The sequence below is a fragment of the Tachypleus tridentatus genome, chromosome 9 (genome assembly GCF_004210375.1).
Source record: "Tachypleus tridentatus isolate NWPU-2018 chromosome 9, ASM421037v1, whole genome shotgun sequence".
In the NCBI taxonomy this organism is placed as follows: domain Eukaryota; kingdom Metazoa; phylum Arthropoda; class Merostomata; order Xiphosura; family Limulidae; genus Tachypleus; species Tachypleus tridentatus.
Window position 1 is genome coordinate 103,696,849 of NC_134833.1, and position 17,371 is coordinate 103,714,219.

Sequence of the window (17,371 nt, forward strand, 5' to 3'; positions counted from 1 at the left end):
ACATGTCATACAGAACTACCCGGAATAAACTTGGTAACAATTTGTCTCATATTTTGTCTTTTGCGTTTCTTTTTTTGAAAACTATATTAGATCTACTCATTACTGGTATCAAAATTCGATTTTTAGAGTCGCTAGACTACAAATTTACCGTTGAACCTCTGGGAAGGGGCAGTATTAAGAGATAATCAATAAATAAAGGAGATGTTTTTATAGATTAGCAAATAATATATTAAAGAACAAAAAATGTCAGAAAGAAACCAGTAATCTTCATTCCTGCTGTAAATTAATCAAAACGTATTCGTATATTTAGAATGTTCACTAGCATTTTACAGAAGTTTACTTATGGAACATTCGGGACCCAACAAAAACAAAAATTGTTATAGTTTCGAAATTGTGATGAAAAAAACGTCATGTAGTTTTGTCGTCTCCGCTGTCCACCGATGAGTCAGCTCTAAGTTTTTGAACTTCCCATGATGGACATAACCCAGTGAAATATAAAGAAATATTTTACTTTACGTTTTCTTATTATTCCTCTCTCCCTATTTATTTATATGGAAAATGTTTAATTTCTCTTAATAATAACAAGTGTAAAAATCTTTAAATAAAAAATTGGGAATTTTTGCTGATATATTTGCTATAGTTTTTCTTCCATCTAGCCATAGTGCAGCCTTTTCTTTGATTGTATTAATGGCTGAAGCTTGTTTTGTATACTTAGACTTATTGTTTCTAATCTTATCCGTACTTTTATATTAATGCTTTCCACGCAGGGACAAATACTTCAAAGTTATAAACTTAAGATTTTATTCATTTCTTTCGTGTTTTTTTCCTTAAAAGCCATTAAAAACATATTGTTTCAAGTGCAACATTAGATGTCAACAGGTCACATTTAGTTTGAATACAATGCAAAGGTAAATAATACAACTTATAATTCTTGTTTTCAGTTTGGAGCACTTTAATAAAGCCGCCTCACACTTCGGCAGTAGTTGCTTTCATTCTCATATAAGAAACTTATGTCTGACAGCTACAATAGAATTCCTTTGTCCAACACACAACCTTCGCGTCAAATATACAGAATTCAAAATTTCGCTTTCAAAGGTTAGAGCATAATTAGAACACAGACCTAGAAAAATAACAAAATTCTAGTTTTATCTAGCTGATGCGGCTACAGGCTGCTCACGTGGCATGTGCGCGTAACAAGTCATGCACCCTATTATGTTATGTGCTGCAGTGTGAAATAGGCTGAAACTGTGTTAAATAATAATTTAAATTTAGAAGTTAAATAGATGTCGACGTGTATAAAATGTATGATAGTTACTAACGAGTTTGTTATAAGTTCTCTTTCTTAGTACAAATATATTTTAATAAAAAACAATAATACAATTTATTATAACTGATATTACAAAGAATGATTTGCATACAAATTGGTTTTACAAACTTACAAACGATATTGAGTCTTCTAGGTTGTCTGGTGGCCCGGCATGGCCAGGTGGGTTAAGGCGTTCAACTCGTAATCTGACGGTCGCGGGTTCGAATCCTCGTCTCACCAAATATGCTTGCCCTATCAGCCGTGGTGGCGTTGTGATGTTACGGTCAATCTCACTATTCGTTGATAAAAGAGTTGCCCAAGAGTTAATGGTGGGTGGTGATTACTAGCTGCTTTCCCTCTAGTCTTACACTGCAAAATTAGAGAGGGCTAGTGCAGATAGCTCTCGTGTAGCTTTGCGTGAATTTCAAACCAAACAAACACAGTCCAGTTTAATTTTTTTAGCCGCGGTATAGAGGGCACATTCTCTGAGTTGTTTTTTTTTAAGATAGAGATTTTTAGCTAATGGCTCCGTCATCTCTTGAGCGGTTTGAGATCTAATTACAGTTTTGGACTCAGAAGGACAAACCTTTTTCACTGAGTTATTTCACCACACCCAAGGTACCAGAGAATAATTTTCTCTAATCTTGCTTAAAATAATTTCAATTTGATAGGTTGGTAGAAATCCTGATGAATAAAAACATCGAATCTGTTATACACGCGCCCAACACTCGGTATTGGTGGCGCAAAAAAATATTGCTAATAAAAAGGGAATAAAATTTCATAGATAAATTTACTTTAATCTTATCTTAAAGACATCGAGGATTTCTTCTTGTTTAATTCTTAGATTTTGATTTTTCTTCTCATGTTTGTGTTTAACAAAAGTTTTTTTGTAAAAAAACCTCCACATACGGTTCCTTAAGTGAGCGAGAGTTAAACAAAGAATAATACTTATCTATAGATCTTTAGGAAGCAGAATCATGAGGCTTAACGGTATAGGGGCCCGGACTGGCCGGGTGGTTAGGACGCTCGATTCATAATCTGATAGTCGCGGATTCGAATCCCTGTCACACCAAACACGCTCGCCCTTTCAGCCGTGGGTAATGAAAGGTGTGTTAAACGAATTAAAGACTTTTCCTAGAACTTCCAGTCTTCGAGTAATAAAAGAGTGACGTAGAAAGACAACTTCTATCACTCTATTGACAAAGTCTTAATGAGGTGTTTAAATACATGACTGCAAATTCTACGCTAAACACACATACACTCATACTCACTTAGTAAATTAAGTCCATTTTTCGGTAGTCACTTGAGCATTTGCGTCTGACCAGCTTCTGTTGACAAGATCATTAGTAGAGAACAGCTTTCTTGTAACATTGTTCTCTCAGTTCATCTTGTTTGAAACATTATTAAAACGAAAAAAAACTAAACGAGCGGGTTTATTTTTTATATTACATTATTATGCGTCAACACGGTGTTTTTTTTTTCATTTTAAGCATAAAATATACATCATGGGCTATCTGTGCTCTACCATTCCACGCGACTCTATCCGCAAATTTTAGCGTTATAAGCCCGCAAGCTAACTGCTGAGCCACCCTGAGCAGCAGAATGGTAAGCGGATGCGATTTGTAGACCATGTTCTTTTTAAAGTGGAGACGAATATTTGTATTGGAAATTTTACCTTTCAAACAAAAACTGAATCAGGATCTGAAATCATCTCATTAAGTTAGATTTGATTGTTTATTTTAACTTTGCACAAAGCTATACAAGGGCTATCTGCACTAGCCGTCCCTAATTTAGCAGTGTAAGACTGAGGGAAGGCAACTAGTCATTACCACCCACCGCTAACTCTTGGGCTATTCTTTTACCAATGAATAGTGAGATTGACCGTACCATCATAACGCCACCACGGCTGAAAAGGCGTACATGTTTGGAGTAATGGGGATTCGAACCCAAGACCCTCTATTAAGTTAGAATTTCTGCTCCTTTACTTCGGATTTGTATGCTTTCAATTCACGAGGTTCTTGGTCTCACGTTATAATTTTCTATCACATACTTTTGGTTGTGAGACCACTTGCTATACAGACCACGTGTGTGTGTGTTTTATAGCAAAGCCACATCAGACTATCTGCTGAGCCCACCGAGGGGAATCGAACCTCTGATTGTAGCGTTGTAAATCTGTAGACATACCGCTGAACTAGTGGGAAGCTATACAGACCACCGCCCGTTAGGTCTGTTGTACATTTAGGGACCGAAATAAAATCTAATGTTCAGTTTCCCGTGGTGGAAAGAGAGGAATTAGCCAGTGATATAGCTTTGTATTAAGAAAATAACAACAGCAAACTTAACAAGCAACTTTTCATTTTTATATTTGAGAATTTGGAAGACGAGAAAGAAGAAAAAATAAACAGCAAATGAAAAACAAAATAAAATACTATATTGAAAATGTTTGATTTAACTGAATGGTGTAATTTAATTTTTTTTTCCTATTGTTTTGTACAAGGTTTTCTTGTGAAAAAGGACTCTAAAACTTTAATGAAATGGTAGTTTTTGTGATAACATTTGTTGTGGAATGAACCCGATAAATATAAACCAAACATTGTAATTGAAATATACGCTTGTCTCCAATTTATGTAGATGTGAAATATACTAATCATACACAGTTTTAATTGAATGAATTAAGTGGATAAATTTATAGTTTTCGTAATGCATTATTTTTTGATTTTGAGCTGTTTCTTGTTACTGAAATTAATTTACTTGTTTGTTCGTCGTTGATTGCTCAATTCCTTTTTCTCTTAAGCCAGCATCTGTTTCAACATTAATATCGCTTTGTTTCCTGCAAAGAATGTGCAGTCTCTTTAAAAGCGGCTTTCGAATGGTGATCTGAAAGTAAATATATTAATCTGATATCACTTACTAGTTTGAATGGAAATGGCACGTGGGCTGTACATACTGTTGAAAGTAGCAGACTTGTTACTCCATCTGTAGGATCTCCGTCGACGGTGATACCTGCAGCTAAAAATGGCTAGAAAAGCTTCTCTATACTTTATGTGCATGAAGCAGTAGGTGATTGGATTGCAACAAGACGAAAAATAAGCCAAAAGATGGATAATGGAGATTACACTCGGGGACAGTTTCTGGTAGACAGTGATAGGATTGAAGAGGATCCAAGTGTTGATTACAAACAATGGTGTCCAGCAGATAAAAAATATCAAAACGATGACAAATAGCATGCGAATTATTTGCTTTTTGGCCACTCGCCCTTTTGTATAATTTCCTCTCACCACGAGATGGCGATGAACACTAATTCGAGATCGTGAAGTAATTGTAAAAGTATTGTAAGCTTTGTTTCCCCCCGTTTCAACAATTACTGGTTTTGCACGGCCTTGGAGATTTTGTGGTGGTTTTCGGCTTCTACTGGTTAAAAAGCGAAGTGGAAGATCTACAATAAAGTAAGATAAATTATTGAACATTAGATAATTGTGTGTCTTTCAAATACACGAGAGTTTGAATTCATAACTTCAAACTAAACTGTTTTACAAATGCTATTTAAAATGAGGTACCAAAATATAACAATTTGAAATGAGTTTCGTACGAATGAAGAAATATTGTTAACATTTGGAAGACTAAAATTCAATTAAAAACTATATAAGATTAGTTAAGAAAAACGTCTCAAAGAGTCTTCCACGGTCAGTCACAGTTCAGTTTGAATGTGGTGTTGCTATATTAGGAAATTTAGTATCCTAATTTATTTTCTTGTTCATGGCAAGTTACAACATAACGCTTTACATTGACTGTCATACTTAATGTAAAAGGGAGCCCCTAACATAACATAACAGGATCTACAAACTCATTTCAAAATTTTAATTTTACATTTATTAACTTGTAAAATTTGAAAAAAATAATTTTTAGTCACTATAAAAGGCAAGCAAATTACGTATACTAGTTCTAAAGAACTGAAAATAATATGAATACATAATAATAATTGAATCATGATGCTACATAAAGTTTTACAAAAGATGGAACTTCTTAATGTTGGTTTGTTTTTTACTTAGTCTTCTCTCGTTCAAATAATTTTCGTATTAATGACCTTAATATTATAAGCAGCTGTTTGACCTTTATACTTCCAACAGGAAAATAAATTGAATTATACTATGACTAATCTAGTAGATCTTCTTCATAAGCGCATTGACTTTTAAGCTACAAGTGTTAAGTCAAAGTTTTGATCTAATAAAACAAAGAGCCTCAACAGACCCTAAATAATTAAGTGATATGAAACATCCGTAGTGCTGAAGATATATATATAAAGTATCTCACCTTCGTTTTCATTCTCTAGATCAACGTACAGTGTGTGGACGATCAGAAAATACATGAACGCCATGATAACAAGTGGAACAATTAGTAAAGCTGCGTCTAAATATATGTTAAACACACGTTCTGATGTAATATTTGGCCACACATCTCGGCATTTATAACGTCCTGTGAAGTCAAAAATTATGTTTTCAGAACACCCGGAATGTATAAAATATTAATTTTTGTATCCCCAAGTAAACACTTCAAAATAGCCTAAAATATTAAAGATTTTTTAATTCTGAAAATCTAAGGCATCGTTTCCCAAAGTGCAGACCGCAAAATACTAAACAAAAATTAAATGAAATTAACTTTAACTCTTTCACTGACAACAACCATTTTTAAACTTTCTACAAACCCTTATTGTATATTGAAGAAAATGTTGAAATAAACAGAAAAGTTGATATAAATATATTCTAATAAAATTAATATTTCAATATATGTTATAATTTAGATTTTCATTTCATTTAACTTTGATTTCTCATTATTTCAACTACGCTAATATAACAAGAACGAAAAGGAAAAGTTTGTACTTAAGACTACGAAACACAAGTTGACGGTAGCCGCTACAGTCCCTGAGGAATTAAAATGTTTTCTCTTAGTGCAATTTAGAAGGACTAAGATTAAGCCTTTACGGTGTTGACAACCTTGTGATTTTTGTGAAATGCTGTAAATTTAAATAACATGTTAGCAAGATACGTCCCCTTGCTGAGTCCAAGCTGATCTTCCCTTGCTGTAGGTAAGATCAAAGAAGGGATTTTGTCTCACATAAAATAACCATTTGTTCATTCAAGTTAACTAGTCCTTCGACACTAACGTTTTAGGAATCTTATTCCAAATGTGTTAAGTTTACTTACTCTATTCATGGAAATTGACAGGCCTGCGTCTGACGTCTGCTAGCGCCAAGTGGCGGCCGACAGGACAAGTAGGCAAGTTGCTGGTGGCAAGTGTTAGAAGCATCAGTTTGTTTTGAGAAAAAATTTTTAAGTTGTTCATTTTTAAGAAAACCACTTTCCAACATGGATAGATGTCTGAAGAAACATGCAATATACAAAAAAATCCTCAAGTGATACGCAAATCCAGCTTAGTTCTAGTGAAACTGAAGTTAGTGAAATTGTCTTGTTTTTGGAGCAACGTCCCCCATCAGCAAAAAATATTTGAATTTAGAGATAGATTTCATAATTTGCATTGGTTAATTAAGATGGCCTATTTAAGTAACATTTAGACTTCTTAAATACGTTAAATCTAAATTTAAAGGTGCTAACATGAACATTTTTAAAGTTTAGGAAAATATAGAAGCAGTTATAAAAAAATTAACTTATGGATACATCGAGTTTAGAAGAGAAATTATAAGATTTTCTCTACTTTAACAGAATTACAAAACCAAAATAAAGAAGGTACTACTTCAGATGAGATTTCTTCATTAATCAAAGACCATCTTTTCGGGTTAAAATCATGCTTGAAGGACTATTTTCCTCCAATTTACAGTAGTAAAATGTGGACCAGGAATCCTTTCTCTGTTGGCAGGGAAAATGAAGAATTACAACTCAGTGAATCAGAAATTGATTCTGTTATTGAACAGTCCTGTGACACTGCACTGAAAGACCGTTTTAGTCAAGACTTATTAATTAATTTTTGGCTGAGTAGTCTTGCTGAGTATCTAAATTTATCAGAAAAAACAGTGGGATTTTTTATGACCTTTGTCACGACTTATAAATGCGATTCTTTTTTTTTAACGTTAATTTTCTTTTGAAAAATAAGAACAGGAACAGGTCAGATGTCGAGTCAGATTAGAGGATCAAACTGATTTATTTTCCTCCTGATTTGAAGTTGCTGTGTGATTAAAAACAGCATCATTTTTCTTGTTAGGTAAGTTATTTCTTAAAATAGCATTAATAAATATACAGTTAATGTAAAGATTAAATAATTTATTTTATTTACTTTTACACAGTAGTACTATAAAACATACGTATATTTTATAATCGATGATGTATCGATAGAACTATTGCTTCCAGCTTGATGTCAAGACTTAGTCATGTCTCAGTAGGTTATCTAATTATGTATTTGAGGAGGCCGGACCTCATGAAAAATTGCAAAAGTAAACCGATCCCTAGTTGAAAAATTTTGGAAAACACTGATCTAAGGCAAAAACTAGTAAACACATGTTTCCTTATATTGTTAATAACTAGGAGTTTCATAAAATATCAAAACTAGAAAATTATTAATAATAAGGTGCAAATAGTCAACACACTGATATAAAGAGTTAACATACTTCAATGTCTAGACATAAAGATATATAGAATATTAAACTACTTAAACTTTGTTGGTATACCTTGAGAGCTTTGATCCCAAGCAATTAAGTTTCAAGTCTGCCCAAGTGATTGACACATGCAAAGTTACCCTAACTAAAAGGCTCAGCTTAACATATACCATTCTCTAAACTGAAATATGGCCAATACTATTTTGAAGAATTAAACTTATAAGAACAACAGCTGATTAATAACATCAAGAACGACATTTTTATCTCATGCGTCAAGTTTTAATCAGGTCTAGAATTTGTGGCTGTGAATACTCAGGCCTTATCAGGATTTGCTTCTTCTGTTTTGTCTTTCATACATGTAAATGTTTGGGGTAAAAATTGTTGATGCTTGTATCAAGGCTTAGCTTTACCTTGTAATAAAACAAACTGTTCAGAGCTTTAAGATGTGCAATTCTCAGTCTCTTCAAAACTTTATTTCAACCTTGTGTGTTTGTTATACGACTACATTCTTAAAGTGAAAAACAGTTTAACAGTCTCAGTCTTTTTAAAATTTGATCAGATTTCTTCAGTAGATCATATTTGTTTCAAATATTATGCTGATTTTTAGTCTAATTTTTCATTAGTTATTATAAAAAAATGCTTAGTCAAATTACTTTGATCGCTACCGAAATTCGAATTGCTTCTTCCTTTGAGGCAATGCTGGCGGCTGTAAACTTAGTACCAGTTCATTAAGACCCTTGACATTGTTGTGTGGTGTTTTAATTCAAAATCTAGCTTACAAAAGCATTTTGAGTCAGGAAACCAGCACTGATAGAGACAATAAAATGTGATCATTCGACATTATTATTATGCATTGGCATCTGTGTATCAACATTCGTCAAGCTGTCTCCTAACCCATTCTACGGCTGCGTAATTTGAGTATGTCGTTATGGACAAGCTCTTTGGGTGTGTAGCAATTAATGGCAGGCCCTAATAAATTCCTTTTTATTTTGTTCTCTCCGATGACTTATTCGTGTAAAATATGCCGAACTCCTGTATCGATAACATATTGGGCCAGCAATATTAATATTTTAAGTGTAGAAATCTTTATCAAAGTTTGCCTGAAATATTTGGCAAAGTTAACAAAGAAATAAAGTATTTGAAGTTCTACTCACATGTAAGGCTGTTATACACAGGCAACCAATAAATAAACATCTTTGAAAATACAAAGCAACAATCTTCATAACATCATATTCAAATAAACTTGGCGTATAACTACAGGTATAGATCGGTAAAGACCACATAATACAGACAGTTATGTCACGAATGAACTGGCTGCGAGAATTAAGAGTACTTTCAAAAGCTCGTATACATGAACGATAGTAAGGTGGTCAAACTCAGCGATCAATCGCCAGATCACTAGCCAGACTGCAGTCCACAGTAATTATAGCACCAACATTGCTCCATTGAGGTTTCTGTACGTCTAAAGCACCCAAAACCAGCAGAACAGAGAAATGTGGAGAAAAAATTTATTAAAATTCAAACTAATCTTTATAAAAATTCAACTGTATAAATGATTCACAAAATACATCAGAAGCTAAGAAAGTCTGAAAATTTGGTTACAGTGTTAAAAGCTCATACATTACATTGGGAAACTACACCAAAAAATATTTTTAGAGACTGTTGTTGGTTTAACACTAATATAATCATTACTACTGATTGTACTAAACTTCTTCAACAGGTTTTATTGTAAGTTATCCTTTAAATCGGAACCTAAGAAGTTATTTGAACATTTCAGTGGTTGCTAGCCTGATAGTTTACAGTTGGAGGTTTTATTTGTTGACATACTTCGTAAAACGACTCTTCTTTGAAGATTGCTTAGTTGTAATTGGTTCTTTATTGGAAACTGAATACTATTAGCACAAACGGGAGAAACTATTTAAATATACATTAACTTTCACAATGAGTTGTCTTGGAAATAATGTTCACAAGAAAACAAGCAATGTCAGTTTACTATTTAATAACAAACGAATTAAGATAACAACGTGTTTTATATAATTTATATTTCAAATTCTACATCAGATTATATCAAGTAAATGTACTGATTTTTATGTTACATTTCCTTAAATTGGGTGTGGCCTAGTAGTTATCGTGTCACACTGTAAATTCGAGAACCCATATTTCGCCTTCCCTTGCTATAAATTCACGCTCTACACTTCAGAGCGTTATAACAATGAAGAATATCACCATTCGAATAAAGTAGCACATGAGTTGGCGGTGAGTGCTATTAATTAGTTAGCCCTTTCCTCTATTCTGTCAACATTTCTAGCGATAATTGTGTTGTCTATGTTTACATGGTAAATGCTTAGAACAACTGTCAAGCTGATCTTATATCAAGCGATAAGTAGAACACGAGCTACTCAGACAATGGAGCCAAAAATACAATTCCACGTATACTTTAAACTACCAATAAAAAATAATAGTTCAACTTGCATTATGATAAAGTCTCCTCAATTTTTATAATTAGAACATTACAAGTATTGAAAAAGAAGTGGAGCTTTTCTTGTGTTCTAAATTACTACTTATTTAGTTAAAACCTGTCCCCTGGTGAATCAGCGGCACGTTTACGGACATGCAATGCTTAACTCTGGGGTTCGATTCCGTGTAATGAACACAATTTATAGCTTATAACCCATTTTGATGCTTTGCGCTAAAACAACAATAGAACATTAACATGACAGTATTGCTATTAACATTTTCAACATGACAATCTTATATGCGACTCATGAATTAAATTGCCAGATTAGGGAGTACGTGCAGCTTTTGTATAGCAAAGCCACAAAGAGCTATCTGCTCTGTCAACCGAGGTAAATAGAACCCCTGATTTTTAACATTGTAAATACGTAGACTTACTACTATCCCAGTGAGGGACGCCAGGTTAGAGACCTCCAGGTTCGGACGTAATCATTCCTAATTTAGAAGTGCTGAACAAAGAGAAGTCGACCAGTCAGCAACACTTACTGTTTACACTACTATTCTTAATGACCCTTTATAGTTCAGTAGTAAAGTCGAGAGTTTATAACCCAGTGTGTAGCACTGCGCTAGAAAATAATCAAATAAAAGATATTCTTATTTAAAGATATGTGTGTGTGTTTTTTATAACAAAGTCACATCGGGCTATCTCCTGAGCCCACTGAGGGGAATCGAACTCCTGATTTTAGCATTGTAAATCCGTAAACATACCGCTGTACTAGCGGGGAGCTTAGTTAAGGAAAGGAAGTAACTGGGCCACCATATCTACAAGTGCAAATTATATTCAGTGTCATATCGGGGTTCGAAACTAGAATCTCCTGATGAACAGTTCAGCAAGTTGTCTACTAGAGTACGCCTGGGTAACTTCTATGTAAAAAAATATGTCGATTGTGTTGGGATAAAATAGCATATTTCTCGTGAAGAAAGAATACAATTTATGTATGATCAGAACCAAAATAAAACATCATTGCATGAAACAAATAAGACATCTTTTCTCTGTTGTGACTGCGCTTCTCACAGGTATTTGAGTACATCAGGTGGCAAAACTCGTTGATTTATACGTGTTACCAATAGTTAAGAATAGATATCAAGAAATATGTAACTATTTGCTTTTATTTTTAGTCGTAAACTTTAGTTTTAGTGCAACAACATTATTCCAGGAAAATGAAATAGTATGAGATTTTCTTGCTTACAAGCATAGCAGAAAATTATATGTCATAGAAGTTTATCGCGTTTTGATCAAAATAAAAGACATTAAGCTGCTTACTTCTAGAACCCACAACATTACATTTTTAGGTCTCTCTTTTAAGCATCAATGACAAGATCTACCAATTCGAAAATCATGTACCTTTAAAATAATGTCTTGAAGAAATCTATCTCTGGTGTTAGAAAGTTGCAATTCCAACAAGTGGGAAAGACATCACCAATGTTGTTTACGTATTATGGCTACATGGCTATTGCATTTTACTTAATCATCAACAAGCAAAATCAATCTGATGCTTATCAAACCTGTAAAAGAAAAATTTCTTTTCTACGATATCTGTTTTTTGTTTGTTTATTTGTTTTGGAATTTCGCACAAAGCTACTCGAGGGCTATCTGTGCTAGCCGTCCCTAATTTAGCAGTGTAAGACTAGAGGGAAGACAGCTTGTCATCACCACCCACCGCCAACTCTTGGGCTACTCTTTTACCAACGAAAAGTGGGATTGACCGTCACATTATAACGCCCCCACGGCTGGGAGGGCGAGCATGTTTGGCGCAACTCGGGCGCGAACCCGCGATTCTCATAAGATATCTGTACTTTGTAGTAAGTACAAGCTTTCGTGCTGTGTTTGGAAAGAAAACTTTGTTTTACAAGAATTTCCTTTTATAACTAGTATACCAAAATAGAAACTAGGGTTAAAGCCAGGCACGTTCTCTTTGTTAGGGTATCAAACTTTAGATTCTGGGTTACATAAATCGCATACTGTTAGTATAAAAGTAACTGCACTCCACACGTTCGGGATAGTGGTGTGTTATAAGAGTGATGGTTAAATCCTAATAGATGGTCTGATTGAGAAAACTAAGGGTTGGCTGTTGGAGGTATTGGTTACCTGTTTTTCCTCTAGGCCGCCACCTAGTGGCACAACGGCATGTCTACGGACTTACAACGCTAAAAATCCACAGTGAAAAAAACACATATAGCCCACTGTGTAGCTTTGTACTTACTTACAAATAAAGAAACAAACCCTCTAGGCTTCTTAGTTTTCATTCAGCTTTGCACGAAATTTAACAAATAATGACTTCTGAGAACATGATGTGTTTATTTGTTAAATTTTATTTTATTTACATGTTCCCGAAAATTTTGACGAAATTTTCCAGCATTATTAACTGAGTCTGAAATGTTGGGAACCTGTCAATAATATGTTTTCGTCCTAACCACTGTCTTTACCTTCATTACCAGGGATTAAATTTTGTTGTCAACACAACAAGATATACAATTATATTTCACCTGAAACACAAATACCAACTTTGGAGATAAAGATTCCAAGATGTTTTGTAATTCCTTATTTAAAACAACGTAATGACTGAAGTTACGTAACTTAACACCAAGTCCGATGCTAAGTTAAATTAATTTATGCGCAGAATCAGGAACCACTTCGCAACAATTTTCTTTAAGTACGCTGTTTTTTCTCAAATGCTTCATGCCACATCTTCTCTATAAACCACTTGTGAGACTATGAACACCAGTTAACTAAAAATGTTATACAATATAGACTTCTTAAGAGAAGCGAAAAGCTTAGAGTCACGTGGTCAGAACAATACTGTTACAGCACGTTTTTCTAAACTAGCCTAACCTGCAATTGTAATTTCGGAATAGTGTTGCACATCATCTGTGTAGAAAATACGTGAGATTTATTCACAAGATCTATTTTGAAAAGACGTAACATTTGATGTCATACGTGATTCGTGATGGCAAGAAACTCACTTGAAGTAAAAATGTATTCTTAAGGCAGCTGGTATGGGTATTAAAACTTTAATTAAAATTAATTACAGAACAACGTTTCAACCTTCTTGAATCATCTTCAGGTTAACTTACTATGGCATTTGGTGTCATAGTTTCATCGAACATTACTTTTTGTGTGTGTTTCGGTTACTTGCACAAATCGATTGGAACACAATCTGCACTAGTAGCTAATTTTGAAGTGACACACTACGATAAAGGCACCTACCTCCCTACAGAACGCACGACCGACGCTTGGGCTACTCTTGTGTGACTAAACATTGGCTTTATCGTTACCCTTGTAATATAACCCGTGACCCTAAAGTACGAAGTACGTTGTTATTTTAGTAAAGGAATTAACGTTCAACCCACAGAGACGTAATCCAACACGTTAACCTCTGAACCACACAAGGCCCAGCAATGAATGTATATTAACATCTTCATTCGGTGGTCGCAAATTAATATTTAATGTACGAGGACACAAATCGTGTTTGTTTTTAAGAAACTCTTCCGCAGATAACGAGAACCATTAATTTTAATGTTCCATACGATTGCTGTAAAACCTTAAACGACAGTAAAAATTTGAATAGATATATTATTAGTAGTTTAATTTACACTATTTATTGAAAAGTGCATAAAATGTTGTTACAGTTAATGATTCATTATTAGCATGTTACATGTAAATATTTACTGCAAACACAAAACGAGACTAGACCACTTGTATATATAAGTTTTAACGACATTTCATGTATTTGCGAGATATCTTTCTTACCACTTTCATTTCTACGAAATAATTGCAATAAAACACATAGATACGAACGGTTTAACCGTTTTACATGAAACTGGGATATATATTAACAATAGACTGCACTAGTTTTTCAACTATTTGATATGGAGAGCGAAAGTAGATAAAAGTTAGTGAACATTTCGGTACATATATGACTGCTAACTATGACGAAATAATTCGACAGAATTTTTAACAAACTGAAGTCAGTTATTATTTTTGTAGTGTGTGTTGTACGTGTAACTGGTATAATTTTGGTAAATGAAAATACAACTCTTTGATAACATAAATTTGTCTTATGACGTTCATTGTTATCCTAAACTTGTAACAAATGTTTCTGTTATTGTTTCACGTATCATTACGACAAGAAGCAAAATTCTGGAAAAACACAGAAAATATCAAATACACAAAGCGACTAAAACTTCTCTCGCAAATTTCAGTAGCGTACAAGACAAGTTAAATTATTTTAATAAAAGTAAGACTACAAGACAAAATACGTTAAGTTAAAAAAAACCTACAGCGTGAAATGAACTGCTAAAAAATTGAAGGCTATTGCTTGGAAGTCAGCACTAACCCACACAATGGGCTATCTTCCATCGCAAGTATAGAAACCTGGTTTCTTGTATTGTAAGTGCGCTGTGCCACTGAGGGGCAAGATCACTGAAGAGGTGATTTTGATGAAAAACAAACACTTTGAAAATATTAGTTGTAAATTAAAATTGATTAATATACACTTCGTGCCATTAGCGTGTCTTGACTGTTCACATAGTAACAAGACCCGACATGGCCAGATGGTTAAGACACTCGACTCGTAATCCGAGGGTCGCGGGTTCGAATCCCGTCACACCAAACATTCTCATCCTTTCAGCCGTGGGGGCGTTATAAGTTGATGGTCAATCCCACTATTCGTTGGCAAAAGAGAAGCTCAAGAATTGTCGGTGGGTGGTGATGACTAACTGTCTTCCCTCTGGTCGTACAGTGCTAAATTAGGGACGGCTAGCGCATAGAGCCCTCGTATAGCTTTGCTCGAAATTCAAAACAAACCAAACTATAGTAACAAAATATGCAATAATTGTATGCATTTCAATAGTTCATTTATAAGTCTGAAGACTTATAGACCCAATATAGCCAGGTAGTTACGGCGCTCGACTCCCAAGCTTAAGATCGCGGGTTCGAATCCTCGTCACACAAAAACTTGCTCGCCATTTCAGCCTTGGGTACGTTATAATGTCACGGGCAATTCCACTATTCGTTGGTAAAAGAATAGTCCAAGAGCTGGCGGTGGGTGGTAATAATTAGCTGCCTTTTCTCTAGTCTTACACTGCTAAATTAGAAACTTCTAGCGCAGATAGCCCTCGCGTACCTTTGTGCGAAATTCAAAACAAACAAATTGAAGACTTATAACTTAAAAGCGTGTTTCGAAACCTGTAATGGACACAACACTATATAGTTTTAACTCAACAACCGAACAGAATGTTATACAGTTTCAACATTTAAAAAACAAATTTCTTATTTTCTGGTGTACAAACATGTTTTTTACGATTCTTTTTTCATGTAGATTTTAGTTGTCACATTCTTTGCCGAAAGTTGTGAAAATAATGGAAAGATAACAATTTTTGTATATATCTGTTTACTTGTCTGTGAACTGAGCTGGATTATCATTTCTTGAAATATAAAGAAGAAAACATTTTTTCAAATAATTAAAATTTAGTAGCTCAAAACTTCTTTTTACATTACGTAGTAAGAAAATCTGCCTAATAGGCAGAATAGTGAAATATGAATTAACTTAGGTGTACACCTAAGATAAAGAGTGATTAGAATTGTATACACAAACAAACAAACAAACCTGGGTATGACAAGCTACAGTATAACTAAGCGTTATTCTTTTACCGACACATTGTGCTTTGCGAGATTAATGAAAATGCTTTTTACTTGTTTTTTTAACATAAAATTGCATATCGGGTTATCAAAATCTGGTTATTTAGTGGTGTGAGGTCTCCAACTTATCGCTGCGCACCTGAAGGGGTTCTAAAAAGGCACATTTAGTTTAAGAAAAAACCTGACTAAAATTCTTCATGTCCACATTTTTAGAAACAGTTCTTTCTAATTCATTTTTAGATAATCATAAAGAAATACACATACGGTATTATTGGTTTAATTATTACCTCGTTTATTCTCATATAGTATGAAATGATTGTAGAGATAATGGTCTAAATATTTCACACTCGTCTGTATGCGCACATTGTAAGAAGTATTGAGTAAAATAACTATTCGTGAATTTGTTTCCCACATTTTCAAATTAATTTGCAACCATTGCAACTTTGTGTAATTGGGTATAAAATGACAAACGTTATGTAGTGTGTTACATTTATGTACCAATGACTGAAAGTGTTCAACGATTAAACCATCCCAACCAAACCAGATCGTTTCATTCGGTACTGACAAAGGAATATAACTGATTTGTTTTTTTCCATTTTGTACTTTCACTTTTTGTATAAAACAAAACATTTTTTTAGGTTTAAAACATGACTGTTCTACACTAGTTGACTCAGTGTAACATGTACGTTTTAAACCTAAAAAAAATGTTTTGTTTTATATAAAACACTTGGCCTTGATATGACTTAGTTGTTAATGTTCTCAGATTGTAAATACGAGGATTTATGGTTTACGGTTCGTTGCTACAGAACCACGCTTCGTACTTTAGTGCGATGTGTATTAAAAGAGTGACAGTCAAATCACACTATTAGGTCAGTATGTTTTGATATTTGTTAACGAAGTAAAAGTATACATTTTAAGGTTGTTTCTTAGCAACGACCTTTGAAGAGCATTCAACCGTGTCATATAATTTGCATGAGATTTTTATTAAGAGTTGCCATGTCATCAACTCATTTATACACTCTCATACTAACAAACTCAACTCTCACTTGCAAAGTATTGTTTCTAAGACTTATAAATACACTCACCTGATATATTAGTCGGAAGTAGACGGCTTAAAACAGCTAGTGGTAACATGGTAATCAGAGATCCAACCCATATCCATACGATTACCTTGTAAGAGTGAGAAATTGTTTGCCATTGGCGAGATCGAAACGGCTGACATATGGCGAAAAACCTTTCTATGGAGATAGATACTAAAGTCCACACGCTGACGGATACAGAAACGGCTGTAGACGTGAAACATTTA

General features: G+C 34.0%; 1 protein-coding gene across 1 annotated transcript; it reads right to left on the bottom strand.

Annotated features, from left to right (window-relative positions):
• Window positions 1–4,171: 4,171 nt before the first annotated feature.
• Window positions 4,172–17,318, bottom strand: LOC143227210 (cholecystokinin receptor-like). The gene is made up of 3 exons (XM_076458698.1): window positions 17,151–17,318; window positions 5,618–5,779; window positions 4,172–4,742 (listed from the first exon to the last, which is right to left on the bottom strand). Exons 1-3 carry the CDS (start codon window positions 17,197–17,199, stop codon window positions 4,210–4,212), a joined length of 744 nt encoding a protein of 247 aa, XP_076314813.1. The 5' UTR covers window positions 17,200–17,318; the 3' UTR covers window positions 4,172–4,209.
• Between the last annotated feature and the right edge of the window lie 53 nt (window positions 17,319–17,371).

Bases quoted from the DNA above. Each gene is read 5' to 3' on its own strand.
- LOC143227210 (XM_076458698.1), bottom strand. From the start codon at position 17,199: ATGTTACCACTAGCTGTTTTAAGCCGTCTACTTCCGACTAATATATCA. The intron at 5,780-17,150 runs GTGAGTGTATTT...TTGACTTCACAG, and splicing joins ACTTCCGACTAATATATCAG to GACGTTATAAATGCCGAGAT. The intron at 4,743-5,617 runs GTGAGATACTTT...ACTTTATTGTAG, and splicing joins TCTAGAGAATGAAAACGAAG to ATCTTCCACTTCGCTTTTTA.